At 45.0% G+C, this 20,430-nt stretch overlaps 1 protein-coding gene across 1 annotated transcript in view; it reads right to left on the bottom strand.

The window, feature by feature from the left end:
• The window catches only part of LOC119652058 (dynein heavy chain 10, axonemal), a 300,796-nt gene that overhangs the window by 239,988 nt on the left and 40,378 nt on the right, over positions 1 to 20,430 (bottom strand). The window contains 5 exon segments of the mRNA XM_038055995.1: positions 1,493 to 1,665; positions 1,722 to 1,829; positions 9,084 to 9,297; positions 9,356 to 9,399; positions 9,463 to 9,655. Of these exon segments, the coding sequence (XP_037911923.1) occupies positions 1,493 to 1,665; positions 1,722 to 1,829; positions 9,084 to 9,297; positions 9,356 to 9,399; positions 9,463 to 9,655 (732 nt within the window).

Raw genomic sequence — 20,430 nt, 5'->3', positions numbered from 1 at the left:
GGTTGGTGGGGCAGTGCAGAGACACGCTCAACCATCTGGGCGGCACGCTCAAGATAACTCTCCTCTGGGTTCCCGGGCATAGGAACATAGAAGGGAATGAGCGGGCTGATGGATTGACCTGGCAAGGCTCTGCTCTTGGCAGTCCCTCGGGGAACACAGTCGGTGTTCCGCTGGCGGCTGTCGGCGGCCGAGTCTACTCGCACTACCTAGCAGCCGCGGGCCTGAGATGGCGAAGGCTTACAAGCTGTGCCAAATCAAGGAGAATTTGGCCCGCTTATAACATAGCCCGATCACGAGAGCTCCTGTGCCAGACGCGTGCAAATGCATTCAAGATTACGGCGGTCTGCACGGGGCACTGGCCCATAGGGGACTATGCCGCTAGGCTCGGCTTACCCTACAACTCGCATTGCCGAAGCTGCGGAGAAGGAAGGGAAACCCTCATGCACTTTCTCTGCGATTGCCCAGCTCTGGCTCGAGTCAGGCTGCGGACACTGGGTAAACCATTCTTTGGGGACCTCAGTGAGATTTCTAGTTACAGGGTCGGAGAGCTGCTTTCCTTCGTGAATGCTACGGGCTGGCTCTGAAGATCCGAGCCAGCTGGACTCCGCCTCCCTGTTCCTATAACAACAGTCACGGTCTTAGGAGTTTGTGGCATCAAAACGGCGCACCAAAGTGCTAATTGGGCTCCTCGGAGCGGCCACTGATACCTACCTACCCCTAATACCTTCCATACCGATATTTCTTCAAATATATATACTATAGAAATAGTTATAGTAATATATATATAATATAATAATATATATATTACTTTAATTTTTTGATATTCGCTGCAAAACCCCCTTAGGTTCACTGGCACCACGAAATGCAGTGATGTAGGCTATAATGTGGAGCATGATCTTACCAAGTTTGGTGGAAATCGCAATATTACTAACAAAGTTATAATACATCAAAGTTGTTGGTTCTTTGAAAATTGAAGACTATGAATGCCAATATCACCCGAAAGTGGATACTCTCACATAATATATGGATATATTACGTGCTACGTACTAAGAAATACACAAAACCTTTCGTACCAGAAGCGTCCAGCTTCCGGTGTCCTGACTTGTTACATGTCATTTGAAAACTATTATAATATAATAAGGCAACTTTTATCAACTTTGCAGGTTTGTGAGTTTAAAATACTCTTAAAATAATTTATATTGAAATTTAGATTAAAAATTTTAAAATGGTTTTCATTTATATCTTCGAAGTGATGATGGCCTTTGCAATTGAAAACACATCCATTTATAAGAAATTTTATTTAGTTTTCGAAAATTATCTCAAATCTGGGATTAAATGATTGAGGAAGTCGGAAATTCTGATCAATTAATAATTTAATATAACTATGTAATGGTAAAAGATAGAGTACTCATTCCATGGACGAATTTTCCTCAAACAAGTGGTACTATCTTGCATACTAAAAATAAAATAAAGCAACGGCTAGACTACTCACCTCAGATAAGGACAGTTGTCTCATTAATCCGTTATACTTCTCAATCATCTCGTTAACCGCTTCAAAATCGGCAAATAAGATATTTTTTCGCATTATCGCCATACGAACAGCTGGAACAAGTTTGAATCCCATGTGTTCTAGTTGCTGCCCTTCTTTCATAATATCGAAAATTTCTAAAAAAAACATATTTTCATGTCAGATACAATTTGATATATTAATATACTCGCACCATATGAAAAGTTTACAACAAATTGCATCTCATATTCTGCTAGAACAGACTTCCCAATCAAATCGTTCCAAGCCGGTACGCTCTCTTGGCCATTTGCTTTGACCACCACTAACCAAAATAAATAAATTTAAATTAATGTTATAGTCAACATTTTAATTACATAGTATATAATTGAATGATAAAATTGACTGGTAAAATATAACTTTAGCGCTCGTTTGTCTTAATCCGGGTTTTTTGCATGTGGCAATGCTCAGTACGTACCAAAAGACACATAGTCGAAAAGTATTTATATTCTCTTGACTAAGTAAATTTCTTAAGGAACAAAGGACGGAAATACTGCGGTACAAAGCTGCTAACAATATGCAACCCAATGAATGAGGCGTTGGAACCGTCGAAAATTAGTATATGTATATATCATATATGTATATCCTTTCTTCACACTCATTCAGCTTTTCGCTACAGAAACGTGACAAGCACAAAGACGAACCCCATCATGCGTGATGAGTGGGATTCTAATCCAGAACGTTCAACCGTCATGCGTAGCTGGATATTAAATAACCCAGCGGAATAATTTGGAGGTTACGGGGAGGGAATCAGATATGCCTTTTGGACCCTTGTTGATGTTTTATTAGAATACAGGAAATGATTACTTCCAATATTACTGATTTTCCACTCTGGAAAATATGCCCACAATTGTGAGTGCGACTCAAAAGATAGTTGCCTTGGACGATGAAGATATAATTTTCAAATCTTTCCGATATTTTCCAGAACTGGAACATACGAAATGACGGTGTTACAAAACTCCGTCATTTCAACGCAACCTTGAATTCTAATAAATATAATTTTACACTAAACAGTCTAGACCTAGTTGGTGAGGTGCCTTGACCAAAAATGAAATTCTACATTGTCGATCCTTAAAAATGATCAGTATTGGAGCGAACAAAACTAAGACATTATTTTCTTGCTTGTAGGTGATGGCAGAGTCGCCACCATATGAATAAAATGGCTCTTATTTTAAAAATTTCTATCAACTCCTGGTTCGTTGAAAGTTTGACCGATATCAATAATAGAATGGTGTATACCGCACCACAAAAGAGCTCGCATATGATCGCAAATCTTTCTTTTATGGATGAAATGCCCAGTCACCGTAACATGTGGATACGCAGAAGCAGAAGAGAAATCATTTCTGCCATCAATGCCCTCAAAAACGGAGAAATGCCGCTGGGCTAGATATCCCTGCATTTATCTATCGCTGCACCCACACTTAGGGGGGAAGGGGATGCTCGTTAAGATTCCAAAGAAGAGCACACTTTTTGGGTGTGACAACTGGAGAGGTGTCTACGCGTTCTTTGCCTTTGTAAAGATAATAGCTCAAATAATCCTGGAGCACTTTTAATAACATTTCGAAAGCTCGATCAAAAGAGAGCAGGCTGGTTTCTATTCCAGATCCTCCTGCACTGATCACATCAGAACCCTACAGATTATTTTGAAACATTACGTGGAGTTCAGATCTCCACTGCCTCTGCTCTTCATCGATTTCGTGAAAACTTTCCATAGCGTGAAAAGGAAGGGTATCTGAAGTGCTTTACGCAATAGCTATTATCAGAGTAACATGTGTAAAATGTCACGTGCTGCTTGAGGCTAAATCTCAGAGGATTTCGAGGTCGAAAGCGGAGTCCGCCAGAATTGCATCCAATCGCCGATATTATTCCTTCTTCTTATCCGTTGAAGTTCTTCATGCTGCGTTGTCTGGAGGGCATGGAGGAATTCAATGGACGATTACATCTTTCCTCAAACACCTCTCACCTCAGAGGTGAGTACATTCTTGAAAATAACTGGGACTCCTAACAAGGCGCCTCACGAATGACATTGCTCTAAAGGTGGGAGCTGATGTTCGGAGAAAACTGCAACTGGTTATATGAGGTCAACCGTCCATCTAAGATAGTCACCTAAAGATGGGATGTACCCTAGTCAAACAGGAACCTTGCCAGAATAGAAGACCAAAAACTTTCAACCCAGCAAAAGAAACCACGGACATGCTTTGCTTGACAGCGCTTGTACTCAAAACGCGTAATCCTTTGCATCCGTATCAACACGCTTACCGGACAGGACGGTCAACCGAAACTGCCCTGCATCATCTGCATTAGCGGATTCATATGGACACAATGGCTGGTGTTTAGATTTACTACCACCCCCTCTAGTATGATGGCGGCCGAATACAAGGATATGCTAAGCTTCTTAATTTCAGAAGAAAAGATAATCCAAAATGCTAGAATCATGAACAGCGATTTTAGATATTAGACCATAATGGGATAGCCCAAATACAATGAGAAGTCGTGCTCCGTCCAAGCTTCCACTTTCAGCCACAGTGACGGAAAGGCGTTCTATTTCTGAGGATTATTAAGCTATTTAGCATATGGGAACACCATATTAGGAAAGTCAGGTGTGTTAATTAGCAATAAACTCACGACGAAAACGGGTGAAGCAACCGAGGGAGCTTTCGCAGAAGAAAAGTAGGAATAATGGTACCTAAAAAAAAGTAGTGTTATTGGTACGTAAAAAGTGGTTAAGAGGGAGGATCTCGAACACACAACTACAAAGCAGATACCTAGTAGAGGTATCCAACAAACGATGAAACTATTCATTGACCGGTAAAATCGCTGACCTACGGGCTCATGCTTTTGATTAAGAAGACTCTGCCAGCAGATCCAAGGGAGACTCATCTTCAACAGGGAACCAAAATGCCATATGCACCAATAATTGCTGTAAAGAAGTGCACGTCCAAAAACATATAGGATTGTTATGATGAAGTTCAGTAAACAAACATCAGACCTGGCCTGTTTCGCAGCTTGTCTCTAATATAGTAACACACCATTCCTTGCAAAAGAAAACTACAAAAACTATATAACAGGTGCTGCTATTTTCAGAGCTCTAAAACTCCCTAGCTAGCGAGAAGGAAATCAGTTAGTTTTGTTGTCAATGGCGAAGAGATACTTGGAAAACCCAGCAGTACATACTACTCTGTATAAGATAACATGTGACCTGCCTCATTGCCAAATAGAAAAGATACCAGAAAGGGTTACAATAAACGTTGCCCTATCAAGTCTGCACGCCGACTCATCTGAACTAGCTTCGGTCACGGAACCTTACCAAAGGCATACTGGTACCATGGGAATCGTGATAGCACTGAATTTACATGCCTTAAGAAAATTGCTGGTTCATGTACTTTCAGCTGGGCTGCAGCGATTGGCCCCCTAGTAGGCGTTCCATGGGGGTTTTGGCTACGTTCAAGTGGCCAAGAGACGTTGGGCTTTAAAGGTTGTGTTGCGTTTCAACACAGGTGCCGTACTCGAAAGTTTGGTAGAGATTGGGTGGACCTTACATCCACCTGAATGAATGCTGAGCCATGCAATCGGTATAGACTGGTACCGTTGTTGCTTGTCGCAGCGCGGCTCTGATTGTGGTCACATAATCAATCCGTGTCTTAAGAAGACCGTGGGGTTAAGTCAACTCGACATGTATTCATGTTTAATGTTCGATATATAACTCAGAAAAAAGGAATCGAAACACATTCTGAAGGATACCATAATACTTCAGGGCATTATCGAATAAATGCTGCAGGCAAATGAATAAGCCCGTGGCAAATCATGCAATAATGAGCATACACACTGAGATGAAAAAGCGGAACAAACATAAACAAGTCAGGAAACCGGAAGCTGGACGCTTCAGATATGAAAGGTTCTGTGTACTTTTATAAAAACATTTCAGAATACCCACTTCCGGGTGTCACTCACATTCAAAGTCTTGAATTTGCACAGAAACGACAAATTTGACCTATTATAACTTTGCTAATAATAGTACGATTTTCACCAAACTTGGTAAGAGCATGCTCTATACTATAGCCTATATTGCTGCATTTCGATGAACTAAAGAGGGGTTTTGCAGTGAACTACTAAAAATTATTGTAATATCATCATCAACGGCGCAACAACCGGTATCCGGTCTAGGCCTGCCTTAATAAGGAACTCCAGACATCCCGGTTTTGCGCCGAGGTCCACCAATTCGATATCCCTAAAAGCTGTCTGGCGTCCTGGCCCACGCCATCGCTCCATCTTAGGCAGGGTCTGCCTCGTCTTCTTTTTCTACCATAGATATTGCCCTTATAGACTTTCCGGGTGGGATCATCCTCATCCATACGGATTAAGTGACTCGCCCACCGTAACCTATTGAGCCGGATTTTATCCACAACCGGACGGTCATGGTATTGCTCATAGATTTCGTCATTGTGTAGGGTACGGAATCGTCCATCCTCATGTAGGGGGCCAAAAATTCTTCAGAGGATTCTTCTCTCGAACGCAAGAGTTCGCAATTTTTCTTGCTAAGAACCCAAGTCTCCGAGGAATACATGAGGACTGGCAAGATCATAGTCTTGTACAGTAAGAGCTTTGACCCTATGGTGAGACGTTTCGAGCGGAACAGTCTTTGTAAGCTGAAATAGGCTCTGTTGGCTGACAACAACCGTGCGCGGATTTCATCATCGTAGTTGTTATCGGTTGTGATTTTCGACCTTAAATAGGAGAAATTGTCAACGGTCTCAAAGTTGTATTCTCCTATCCTTATTCTTCTTCGTGTTTGTGTTTGACCAGTGCGGTTTGATGTTGTTGGTTGATTCGTCTTCGGTGCTGACGTTGCCACCATATATTTTGTCTTGCCTTCATTGATGTGTAGCCCAAGATCTCGCGCCGCCTGCTCGATCTGGATGAAGGCAGTTTGTACGTCTCGGGTGGTTCTTCCCATGATGTCGATATCGTCAGCATAGGCCAGTAGTTGGGTGGACTTGAAGAGGATCGTACCTCTTGCATTCACCTCAGCATCACGGATCACTTTCTCGAGGGCCAGGTTAAAGAGGACGCATGATAGCGCATCCCCTTGTCGTAGACCGTTGTTGATGTCGAATGGTCTTGAGAGTGATCCTGCTGCTTTTATCTGGCCTCGCACATTGGTCAGGGTCAGCCTAGTCAGTCTTATTAATTTCGTCGGGATACCGAATTCTCTCATGGCCGTGTACAGTTTTACCCTGGCTATGCTATCATAGGCGGCTTTAAAGTCGATGAACAGATGGTGCAACTGTTGTCCATATTCCAACAGTTTTTCCATCGCCTGCCGCAGAGAGAAAATCTGATCTGTCGCTGATTTGCCTGGAGTGAAGCCTCTTTGGTATGGGCCAATGATGTTCTGGGCGTATGGGGCTATCCGGCCTAGCAAGATAGTGGAGAATATCTTATAGATGGTACTCACCAACGTGATACCTCTATAATATAATAACTTTCCAACAAATGTGAAAAGTAACATCTTCTTCAGAAAGTATTAACCGAGACTTTTCATATGATACCCTACATGACTATATTTGGTGAAAGAAAAATGTACACCTCCTTTTCCATGTTTCCCTTTAACTTTGACGTAGAAAAATGTAACTCACTATATGCGTGAGCATTCACAGTTCTCATCTTTCTACCAAATTTTGTGTCAATCACTGTAACCGTTTCCGAAGAAAATGCGTGTGAATCAATACGGTCAAGTTAAAGTAAAACTCCAGAGGAATTTGAAATGATAAGTGAAATTTTCTAATTTTGTGACTATACAATTCACCCTTTTGATTCCAGTGCCTATGGGAATTTCGAGAATCCGAGACCTCTCTCAAAGATAGGGATGGTCGTTAAGATGCCAAAGGAAGGCACACTTTTTGGGTGTGACAGTTGCGGTTGCTCTGGCAACGATGATGGCTATTAAAATCCTGGAACGCATTAAACATCAACTCAAAAGCTTGATCAACGGAGAGCAGGCTAAATTCCGCAATGGATGCTCCTACGCTGATCACATCAACACCCTACGGATCAGCAAACGTTAATTCTTCGTATCGCTTGCTCTTCGAGGAAACTTTCGATAGCATGAACAGAAAGCGTATCTGACGTGTTCTAGGCATGGAAGAAAATGCCACCAATGACACCAAGGTTAAACTTCAGAGGAATGGTAGGTCAAAAGCAGAGTCCGTCAGGGTTGCATCTTGTCACCGATATTATTTCTTCTTGTTATCGATAACGTCCGTCATGCTTTCTTGTCCGGAAAGTGCGGAAGCATTCAATGGTCTATGATATCTTTCCTGAAACATCTCGACTATGCTGATGACATCCGTTTGCTCTCTTCCTGGGTCATGGACTTTGGGCAATTGGTTCTGGATTTGGAAAGAGAGGCACGTAGAGTTGAACTGAAGATAAACATGTATAAAACCAAGGTGTCCAATTTGACGGTCAACGAACTCTCACTGTCTACATTAATGGGCAGAATATCGAAAGAGTCGATCAATTTGTGTATCTAGGAAGTGCCATTTCTACCTAAATCTAACGGAATATTCTACATTCGTTTTACGTTGCTGAACATTGAACCAGAATAGTTTTCGTCGCTCTCCCCACAAAATCTGCGCACTGCGGCCCTAAGTTGGTGAGGTTTTTTACAATCCTGGAAGCGCTTGGTTTCATATCCCCCCCCCATAAGCACCCTGAACTCTTCATTCCTAACAAGTTCTCCTAGCATAGTTTCCTCAGCCATTTCTCTTCATTTTGTCAGGCCTTTGGCAACATCCGTGGTTGACCGTGTTCGGTCAACAGGGATGATGGTGAACTTGGGCCGGCGCAACTAATAGCGGGTATTGTCAACCGAAGCCACTTTCAGGTAGCCTCATACACCTGCTCAAGGTGGGCTCTCCATTTTGATTATTAAACCCTGACGTCGGTCCAAGCTCCAGTATTTCTTGCACAGGCACTCCCGGAAAATGATCGCTAGAAAAAACTCCCTCCTCCTCACAGCTAACAAAAATGAGGCTGCTGCTTGCATACGTCCTCTTCTTTCTTGCATTTATTTATTTATTTAATGAGGACGATATGTAAGTATCCCTATGGGAGGGACCACCTTCTGTCTCGCTGATTTCATCACCTTACGATTCGTTTGTCCTAGTCCATGCAGAAAACGTGCAGGTTGGTTCTAATGAATAAACGTCAAAAGGATTACTACTACAGTTTTGTTCTTCTTCTTTTTTGCACGCTTTCTGCTGCATCCAGTGTGCTACTCGAATCCTGTGCTACTGACAGATTGCAATACTGTGATTTGTTTACTATTGGAGAATCAATATTTTTAGGTTTTGTAGTCATTTCTGGACACTCTTCCTATTGTAGTGAACTGCAGGCAACCACGCCATGACTAGGTGGTCTCCAAAGCGAGTTAAATACCGCTAAACTAATATATTAAAAACAACGGAGGCAAAGTTGTACATACACCTACTATATCTGGAAACAAAACTATACTTACGATTTGCTTGCCTCATACGAAATTTGTCTGTTTCATTCATCAGGTTGATATTTAACCCTTTAACTTGATCCAGGTACCTTCGACACATGTTGACTTGTGCATCTCCCTTGAATGATTTTGACACTAACCATTGGATAGCCGTAGCTAGGACCGCTAACTTCTTTTGCCTTTTAAAAAATTGCGCCGATAAACCCTGCCCGACCATGCTCTTTTTCTGCAGATAAAAATAACTTATTAAAATCGCTTCAAAAATGTCAAAATGTCCTTTTTACTGGAGCTGCTGGTCCTGCTTCTGCAGCAACTGCTAAAGCCTCAACTGAAATAATAGAAAAGTCGGTTTATTACAAAATCATGAAACGACCTGTGGTCAGTTACTTACGTGTTTCATACTTTGTGATTTCCAACTTCAACAGATTTCGACGCAACATATTATTTGCCACGAAAATAGATTTGCGTTCATAATTTTCAAAGTGGTCTTTCTCATATTGGAACATATCGTTTACCAACGAGAAATACTGCCCGAATGCAGTCCTTTTGAGATAGCTGGCTTGAACATTTATGTCATTTTCCACCTGTTGCAATGGAAATATTTCAGTTGAGAAGGAAAAATCTTTATTGAACTTGCAGTACATCTCTTCAGATAAGTAGAAATTATATGTATTATAGTTTAGTAGCTTCCTGAGGTTTAAATAAAATACTCATATCCAATAAGACCATTTCGCCCGGAGAATATAATCATTAAATTATTGAATAAGTTGCATTTGAATCGCTTTAAATGTTAAGCAAATTTCAATTCTTTTCATAATTTTCAGGATCAGTTTTCCATAAAGCAGATAAATAGCAATTTCTCAACTGGAGAGTCTAATATCGAAAAAAGCCCCTATATCGATTTCCAAAAGTGTGCGCTTCTTTTATTTATTGAATAAAGGCAATGGACCGAATAAAAATGGAAATCTATTGGTCCTGCGAGGAAGAAGTAAACATGTAAATAATTTATTCTTTGTTTAAAGCCGGAAAATGAGGACCAGTCGAATGAACCAAGCTGGAAATTTCTTCGAAGATTATGTGATGAATTGTGAACGGTAAAGTCGACATAGGCGGCCCGGTCCATCACGTTTTTATAAACTTTGAAGAAAGCCATAAATCAAGAGCTCTGCTTTGGTACAGGCGGAGTAAGTTGAAAATAGTCAACACCGTCGAAATTTCTCCTAAAGAAAATGGAGTTGGTAAATTAAGATTTGAAGTATGAGATACTCTTCACCCTTAGTGGCGAAAGTAATACCAAATCAAATACTCAATTTGGAAGTAAGCGAATTAAAGGTTACATCTGGTTTGAATATATAAAAATTATAATAGTAACAAGCTGCATTCCATCTGATATTAAATATCCTCCCAGATATACCACACTTCTTTGAATAAGTGCCGGACATTGTCCCTGGACATGTATGGAGGTTTCATCGCTTTTTCCATGGGCTCTACAAACATCGTCCGTAAATTTCCTGTATCCCCTCTAACCTCGAACACTATCTTATCATGGTGTGGGAACCATTGGCCGTTTACTACTGCAATAAGAGTGAGCATGGAAGCTAAAGATGTGTAAGGATAGTAAGCCACAGATTTCCAATCCAAGAGCGATTATGAGCAATCAAGTCGCGGTCGAGCGCGGAAGCCTAACAAACTCCAATACACCCAATGGTGAAATCTGTGGAAAGCATGGTTTCTACTTCAGTGGAAAGGTTGCATTTATTGTCCACGCGCAGCCAACTGGAAAGGAAAGTACGGTGCAGTGTGCAGTTCTAAATGCATCGAACCGTAACGTGCAGAGAAGGGGTCGGCAGAAGAGAACCGCCATTAAGGAGGGTGGACAACAGGCTAAATCCTGACTGTTAAAGTCCTTTAACCTTACCAGGAAGACAGAAGAAAAGGAAGCTGGTGACGTCGGCGCTACTGGTCTGGTTTCGAAAGGTGATCAAATCAGCGAGAGAGAAAGAAGAGGTACGCAAACAAGCGTAGAGGGTTTAAGATTAATGTTCGAATTGGACCAAAAGAGTCGGAAGGAACAATCATCACTATGTGCACTACTTCGGGGGTCAAGCAGTGCACTGCAGGATAGACTGATGCGGAACATAGCTCCCTGAGGCCAACCTATCTCTCTCTAAGGATGAGCTGTCTCTCCTCTGAGACGGTGTGTGCCTTTTCAGGGGCCAAGCCTCTCGTCTACCAAGACCGTTAGTGAGCGATGATAGCCACACTCTGCACGAGATGACCCTACTATTAACAAAACGCTACGGATCTAGACTGGGGAGTCGAAAAACACCTCCCCCAATCCAGGGCGTCATGCGAACCATGCCCATTGAATAGTTTGCAGTCGGCGGTAACTGACTGTATTCGAACGGAGCCTCACTGATACCTGGTCGCCTCAGTGAGTAAGTTAGACCTTACCCTGCTACGGGGGGTTATGGCACGGCGGACCTCTTAACCCCCATACACGTGGGAATCAAATGAGTACAAAACAAGAAAAGAAAACAAAAACCAAACAAGCGGGGCCCCGCACCGCACCACCATTCACCGGTTAATCAGGCGGAGGCACGTCTCCGAATTACTGGGAGCCAGATGACTACACCCAAGAAGGGAGAAGTTGGGACGTCAAGCAGTGGATCCAAGGTGAGCGTTGGTATACTGCGTGGACAACAGCCAACGACCACCACTGTTCAAAGAGCAGGGACCAGTAAAAGCACGTCTGAGATAAATACAAGAGACGTCAGGAAGGAGACAGGTCTCAGTGGCGCTATCTGAAGGAAAGCCTGAAACCAGAAGAGTCCCTTAAGAAGGCTCAGGACAGACTAAGCCATCTCTACCGGAGCCGAGAAAGCGGGGAACAGCAGAGATCAGCCCGCATGAAGGGAATGCTCCAAAAAAATCCAAACCTGAACCCAAGGGGGGAGAAAACCCGGGCAGGTCAGGAGTGAAGGCGGGACCCAGGAAGCCCGCCATTAGCTATGCTAGTGCGGTCAAGGGCATTCGACTGGCCATACTGCCAAAAAGGTTTCCCGAGCAAATACTCACTCGGGAGGAACAGGAAATCATTAAGGACCTTGTCGTCAAGCAGATGATCAAAGATTGGACGTTGAAACTGGTGTTCACTAGGATACGCTTTCGACCAGGCCTTATACTAGTGCACTGCGCGACGGAAGACACCGCAGAATGGATTAGAACCATAGTTCCATGATTGCCAGACTGGGAAGGGGTGGAACTGTCAACATGTGCTGGGGATGATATACCAGGAGCCCACATGGTGACAGTTTTTCTGCCGAAGGCCGCGGCAATACAAACGGAAGACCTTATGAGACTCCTAATTGCTCAGAATGAAGATCTCCATACTCGACTATGGAGAGTCTTCAGACGCAAGGTGGAGGCAATGGTAAACTCCTCACGATCGGGGTAGATGACCGATCCCTGGAGGCAACTAAACGTTGAAGTTGTCATATCGACTACCGCTTTGGCAACATACCCGTGCATGTGCACAGGGAACAGCCGAGGAAAGAGACCTCGGAGGAGGCATCGGGTGGAAAACTTACCGAGGTCCTTGAAGAAGTCTCGGAAGCCATAGAGGCGAAAAGGACTGGATCAACCAGGTAAATAAACCTGCTGCCCATTGAAGAGCAGAAGCTGGATGACCTAGACCTAGGACTCCTAGGGCTCAGGGTGGACAGCGACGCGCAAGAAAGCGCCATGTTGGAGGAGGAGGATGACACTCCGACAGTGGAGAAGAGCTCCAAACAATAACGGAGCCAATGGCCAGCACTAAGCTAACCCAGATAAACTTCCACCATGCGAGAGCTGCATCTGCAGTGATTGCAAGGGCAACTTCCAAAGAGAACATTGGAATAGTGCTGGCTCATGAGCCCTGAGTGTACTGGGGGCAGATTCGCGGTCTACAAGGAGGAAGCATGCAGGTAATTTGGGACTCCTCTTGTCAAAAACGAAGACCTAGGACCTTATGGCCATCCAAGTCTTATTGGAAGCCCGGAGGAGCACTCGAGAGGCAGTTGTAGCATCAGGATACTTCCCAGGAGACGAGAGCCGGGCTCCACCGGAACAAGTCGCAAAACTGACGATGCATTGCGAGGAGAGGGCGTTACCACTTCTTCTCGGCTGCGATGCCAACGCCCACCACGAAGTCTGGGGAAGCAGCGACACTAATCGTGGAGGTGAGTACCTTCTCGAATTTATTCTTAGCAATAAGTTAGAAATATACAACGTAGGGAACACTCAAACATTTGTGACCAGCACCAGACAGGAGGTACTAGATATAACTCTAGGAAATACCCTAAAGAACGGAATGGTCAGGAATTGGAGGGTGTCGGATGAACCCTCAATGTCTAATCACAGGATAATCAGATTCGACATAGAGGCTAACTCCGAAATAAAAAGAATAATAAGGAATTCCAAGAGAACGGATTGGGAATCCTACACAACGCACTTGAGCAGCAACATTGCCCACCTTCAAGGGGGCGGTGACATCAGGAGCGAACTGGAATTAGAAACGGTGGTGGAAAACCTCAACACAATCGTCATTGACGCTTATGAGGCCAGCTATCCGGCCAAGACAGTCAAGTCATCAAGGGATGTACCATGGTGGAACAACGTTAATGAGAACAGAGGCACGAAAACTCTTTAACCGGGCAAAACAAACCGGAGACTGGCGGAGGTATAAAAATGCACTGACTGCATATAGCAACGCGATCAGGGAAGCGAAACGCAACAGCTTCAGGGAATTCTGTGAAGGGATTGAACAGATCATAGAAGCAACGAGACTGTACAAGGCTGTAGCCAAAGACGGGAGAATATCATCTTTCTGCTTGAAAAAGGAAGATGGGACATTTACCGAGAATGAGGAGGACAGGGTACACCTTCTTCTCAGAACTCATTTCCCGGGGTCCTACCCCTCGGTGGCAGGCGACAACAATCTGCCTGACACCCCAACAACGAATAAAAGGGGAAGGAGGGAGAGCTGGAAACTAGCAAAAGAGGTATGCTCAGAAGCTATGCTAAGATGGGCAGTGGGAACTTTTAAACCATTGAAATCTCCCGGAGTAGATGGTATTTTCCCAGCACTTATCCAGAGAGGCCTAGGAATTATCTTACAGTCTCTTCTGAGGGTGGTAAGGGGGAGCATAGCACTGGGTTACATACCAAGGGCATGGAGACGGGCAAAAGTCGTCTTTATTCCGAAAGCGGGTAAAAAGGATCCTTTCCACCCTAAATCTTTCAGATCAATCTGCCTAACATCGTTCGTACTCAAAACGGTGAAGAAGATCATAGACAACTATATTAGAACTAACGTTCTAAAGCCTAATTCCCTACATCACTGTCAACACGCTTACCGGGCAGAACAGTGAACTGAAACTGCTCTGTATCAGCTGACAGAGGTACTACGGGATGCCATAGAAACAAAAGAAATTGCACTGTGCGCGTTTTTGGATATCGAAGGAGCATTCGACAACACATCGCACACAGAGATACAGGATGCCCTGAGCCGCAAAGGAGTGGGAAACACCCTGGCACTCTGGATGGGCAAAATGCTAGAAAGCAGACAAATAGAGGTACAAACAGGTACAAATTCTACTATCATGAACACCACTCAAGGCTGTCCACAGGGTGGAGTACTATCGCCGCTGATGTGGAGTATGGTAGTGGTTGAACTCCTGGACATGTTAACAAATACTGGAATACAAGTCCAGGGTTACGCGGACGACATTGTTTTAATCTGTAGGGGCAAATATGAAGATACCCTATGTGATAGAATCCAAACTGCACTAAGGGTTACTAGTGCCTGGTGCAGGAAGGTGGGACTGCGGATCAACCCAGCCAAAACCACCATAGTACCATTCACTAGGAGGCGTAAGCTTGATCCCTTGAGAGCCATAACATTACATGATATGGAGGTGAAACGAGAAACAGAGGTTAAATATTTGGGAATTACACTAGACCAAAAGTTACTCTGGAAGACACATGACGGAAACACTTGTCGGAAAGCCACGAGGGCTCTGATGACTTGCAGATCCATAGCAGGAAAAAAATAGGGTTGCAGCCCGAAGATACTACTTCGGATATATACTGCAATAGTAAGGCCAATGATTACCTATGCAGCGGTAATCTGGGCAGAAAGAACCCAACTCGGCACACAAGCCAGGGAATTACATAAGTTCCAAAGGCTGGCTTGCGTGTGTATCAGTGTGGCAATGAGGACATGCCCAACGGCATGCCTGAAGGTCCTTCTGGGATTAATCCCTTTCCATCTGCACATATAGATGCAGGCAAGGAGATCAATATTCAGGATGGCCGGTAGGATGAGTGAGGCGGGGAGCTCACTAAATCGAAGGAAGATTGATATCCTTTCTAGGCGGTATCCCGAATTACTGATACCGAGGGATAACATGACAACAAGATTTCACTTTGATAAGAAGTTTGAAACACGTTAGAGTAACAAGGCAAACTGGGAGAGCGTGAGTGCGACATACGGCTTAAACCAGCAACTGATTACTTGGTACACTGACGGATCCCTCACAGCAGAGGGAGCGGGTGCCGGCGTCATTGGCCCAAGGAAAATGTATTTTGAGCCAATGGGCAGGTACACTAGCATATTCCAGGCGGAAATATACGCCATAGACAAATGTGCCTCCTTTAATCTGCAAAGGAACTACAGGGGGCAGAACATAGCTATTCTCACCGATAGCCAAGCTGCGATCAAGGCACTTAGGTCCAACCAGGTGAACTCTAAACTGGTATGGGAATCCCTTGAGAGACTGAATACCCTTGGCTCGTCCAACAAGGTCTGGATACTTTGGGTTCCAGGCCATGCTGGGTTGGAAGGCAACGAGGCAGCGGACGAACTAGCCAAGAAGGGAGCAGGGACGCCTTTACACGGGCCAGAACCCTTCTGTGGAATCGGAAACGGTTTCATGGCTATGAATCTAAGAAACGAAGAGGAATGGTTGAGGGAACTATATTGGGCGGGCCTACCAGAGATGAAGCAGTCCAGGGTGCTTATTGGGGGATACGAACCCATGCGCACAGAGGATTGCTTAAACCTCACCAAAAAGAACCTCCGAATCATAGTGAGAATTCTCACTGGTCATTGCCGGCTGAACTATCACCTAGAGAAGCTAGGGATATCTACGGACACTGCCTGCAGCTTTTATGAGGAGGAGGACGAAACATCTATACACGTCCTGGGATAGTGTCCGGCACTTGTCCAAAGTAGGTCGAGACATCTGGGAGAACACTTAATACCAGATGCAAAGCTGAAACATCTGGAACATACTAAAGTTCCTAACGGTTACAGGCCTGCTTGAGATACCATGATCAATAGGTACACTATAACCACTAAAAGGGGCACAATAGTTCTTCAAGGACACGGTGCCACTTTCCCTTAACAGAATAATAATAATAATAAACTCCGCCGAAGCCGGTCCCAAGCCCGGTTGTGAAAGGAGGAGGGATGGATAGCTTCAGTCTGAATAGCTGTACGCCACCGCAGCATCTCAGGGGGTAGGTGAGGAAAGTGCAGGAACTTTGCAGTCTTGCAGATTACTCACTAAGGAAGCTATCTCAACACCTGGCAGCTAGGGATAAAATGCACCACCAACAATGAGAAGAAGGAGAAATTTGAGGTCCGGTACGGATAACCGTCGGGAGTCGTCTGACTTGATGACTGGGTCGGGCTCTCGTAATGGACAGCACGGCGTCGAAACCGCTAGTCGTGAGGGGGTTCGATGTCTAGGCGCCGCGACGACCAGGAGCACAGCTCCGCCTGCTGCAGCTGTTTCGCCACAATCTGTGGCGACCACTTCAGCAGGTTCGCGTAGGAAGCGGATGAAATGGACTGAAGAAACGAACCTCTTCATCATCCGCTCCTACTACGAAATAACGGCGGGGGCAGGTACAGCATCTTACCGCCCCTTGTTGCACCAGAGATTCGTCGAGCGTTTCCCGCAATTCGCGCACGTGAGGGGCAGTGGCGGCGGCATCAACAACATTACGCCGTACTGCTGGTAACAGTTTCAGTACTCGTCGAAGCACTCTTCTCCACCGTCCAGCTGAGGTTTCCGCTGAGGTTCGGGACGAATTCCAAAGAGCGTGTATAGAATTCTCGAATATGGATCCTTTGCATAGACCAGATATTCCCAGACTCTATGCATCTCCAGCAACTCCGGGAATTCTATCTCAATGATGAGATTGCGTCCCGACTGTGTGCCGATATGTCGCTGCTGCGACTACAATCACTTGTGTATTGTGGTGCAGTTGCGGCTATCAGATTGCACGGTCAGAAGATTCGCTTTCGTGTTATTGGTTTGAGTGACAAAAGGGATCCACCATGGAAAATTCGTCTGAAACGTCGGCGGGACTCACTAAGGCAGGACATTGCTAGACTGATTCAGATCAGCACTGGCAATGCCAGCCGACGGGTGAGAAATAAAGTACAGAGGGTTTACCGGAACTATGCCATCCCCTGTGAGACACCCGTAGTTGAAATTCTGGGCACACTAAAACAGAAACTTTCTGTCATATGCAGTCGGTTACGACGGTATGGCGAAAGTTATTCCAGACGTGTCCAGAATACAACATACGCGAGGAACCAGCGGAGCTTTTTCAGATCTCTCAACGAATCCCAACAGAGCGCCCAGACAAAACAGTTCCCGGTGACGGATGCGAAAGAGTATTGGAGTGGACTTTGGGGGTTACCTGCCCAGCATGCTGAGCATGCTGAGTGGAGCACCGCCGAAGGTACCCGCCATGCCAATACACCTGGCATGAATTTTGCGGATGTTACCGAAGAGGAAGTTCGACGAGCCATAAACATCTCGAAGAACTGGAGGGGCCCAGGTCTGGATCGGGTGCAGAATTTCTGGTGTAAGAAATTTACCAGCATACACAGTCGGTTGGCACGCAGTATAACTGAGGTCATGAGTTGGCCGGAGGAATTTCCACTCTTCGTCACTGCGGGGATTACCTACCTTATCCCTAAGAAGGACACGGTGCAGGAGCCCGCAGACACAAGACCGATCACTTGCTTACCAACCCTCTACAAATTCATCACATCCATTATTAGTGGAAGGACCAATGCGCACCTCGAGACCAACAACATTCTATCCGAGAAGCAGAAGGGCTGCCGAGTTGGGTCAAGGGGTTGCAAAGAGCAACTCATTATCGACTCGGTAGTTGTAGGAGAAGCAACTAGAGGCCAAAGAAACCTCTTCAGTTGCTATATCGATTATGCCAAGGCTTTTGATAGCGTTCCGTATACCTAGCTAATCGACATCCTACATCTGTATCGCATTGATCCGAAACTAATAAAGTTCTTGGCGACAGTCATGGGAGGGTGGCATACCACCTTGTCAGTCCGTACATCTGAGGGTGCTAATACCTTAGAGCCCATCCGTATACGGAGGGGCATCTTCCAGAGGGATTCGCTGAGCCCTCTTTGGTTTTGCATGGCACTGAACCCCTTTTCATGGCTACTGAATGATGCTAGAGGGCATAGTTTTGCAATAAAGTATGGCCTACGTGCTAAGTGCGAACTGACACACTTGATGTACTTAGGTGACATCAAGCTGTATGCTGGTACTGACAACCATCTTAGAAGTCTGTTGCGAATAATAAACATGTTCAGCCGTGATATTCGGATGGAGTTTGGATTAGACAAGTGTCGAATCCAAAACATCCGCAAAGGTCATCACGAGCCACATGCCGGACATAGCATTGGTGACCTCCACATCGAAGCTATGACCGAGACAGACTTCTACAAGTACCTAGGAATTCTGCAAGGAACCCATGCTCGAGTTGGTGATCTGAAGGAAGCTCTGCTGTCAGAATTCCTGCGACGTGTAAAGCTGGTGCTGAAATCGCATCTCTCTGGGAAGAATAAAATAAGCGCGTTGAATGTATTCGCTATCCCTTCAATGGCTTATGCATTCGGAATATTGCCGTGGACGAAGACCGACGTGGAAAACGTCCAGCGGCGGATACGGATAACTATGTCCAAATTCCGAATGCATCACCCAAAGTCTGCCGTGGAGCGGATGAACCTGCCTCGTGACATCGGAGGTAGGGGCGTGGTTGACGTAGTGGCACAACATCATCGCCAAGTCGACTCGCTGCGCGCTTATTTTTACAGCAAAGAGCAGGCGAGTCCCTTGCATGCGGCTGTCTGTAAGGTAGACTGTGGACTGACTCCACTTAAGGATCCTTCAATCCTCTGAGTGGGGTGAAGTCGGACCAAGAGCGGATCGATGAATGGAAGTTGAAGGTAATGCACGGTAAACACGTGAATTGTCTTTGGTGTGGTTCGGCGTTAGAGACGTTGGACTATCTCATTTCTGGCTGTACTGTTATGGCACCGGTGCAACACATCACCAGGCATAATGCTGTATGTAAGGTTATCCATCAAAACCTTGCATACAAGCATGGGCTGATCGCGGGGACATGTCCGGTTTACCGATATGAGCCGCAAGCAGTACTTGATAGATCTGCTTACAGCATGTATTGGGACCGGCAAGTTCTGACTGATCGCCATACCGCACACATCAAGCCTGACGTACTGTTAGTTGACAAGACGGGTCGCTCCGCGTATATTATAGATGTTGCTATCCCACATAATAGCAACATTGAACGGAAATACGTGGAGAAGAAGATGAACTATGAGCCATTGGCTCGGGAAATCAAAGAAATTTGTCATCTCGAGCGGGTGGTTGTAGTTCCCATAATATTGTCAGCTACAGGTATTGTACCTAATTCCCTCACGGCTTCCCTTGATGTCCTGGGACTTTTGCACAGTCTGGTTCAAACCATGCAGAAGTACACCATTCTGCATACGTGCTCCATGTTGCGGGGAGTACTCGACGGATTCTCCCACTGACCTACCACCGGCCACCACCACCAGTGCCCCTTTAGTTTTCAAGTAGGTAGGATCGTCCGAATCTAAATGCTTGGCACTTAGTGCTAGTGTTAGGTAAAAACCGGCATCTGCCGAGATTGTGATAACTCGGAAATAATAATGCACTACTTCTTCCCGAAGAGATTGAAATCCACTCAAATCGAGAAATTGTACAGCACTATTCCTAGGAAATCAACCAGACAACTTCGGAGTCGGGCTTGTAAAAGCAATAAGAATAAACACTGATTAAACTTCAAGAACTAGAGGCTTAGAGGCTCGTAAGAAGTTCAAAACAGAGAGGGATTCTTCTAGAACATACTGAGAGGAACTGGAAGGTGAACGAGAGACTTCGGGCAGAGCCCTTAAAAGGAATATTTGGCGAAATTGAAATGTCGCAGAAAACCTGAA

The sequence above is a fragment of the Hermetia illucens genome, chromosome 3, assembly GCF_905115235.1.
Source record: "Hermetia illucens chromosome 3, iHerIll2.2.curated.20191125, whole genome shotgun sequence".
Lineage (NCBI taxonomy): Eukaryota > Metazoa > Arthropoda > Insecta > Diptera > Stratiomyidae > Hermetia > Hermetia illucens.
This window is presented reverse-complemented; position numbering and strand designations above follow the sequence as displayed.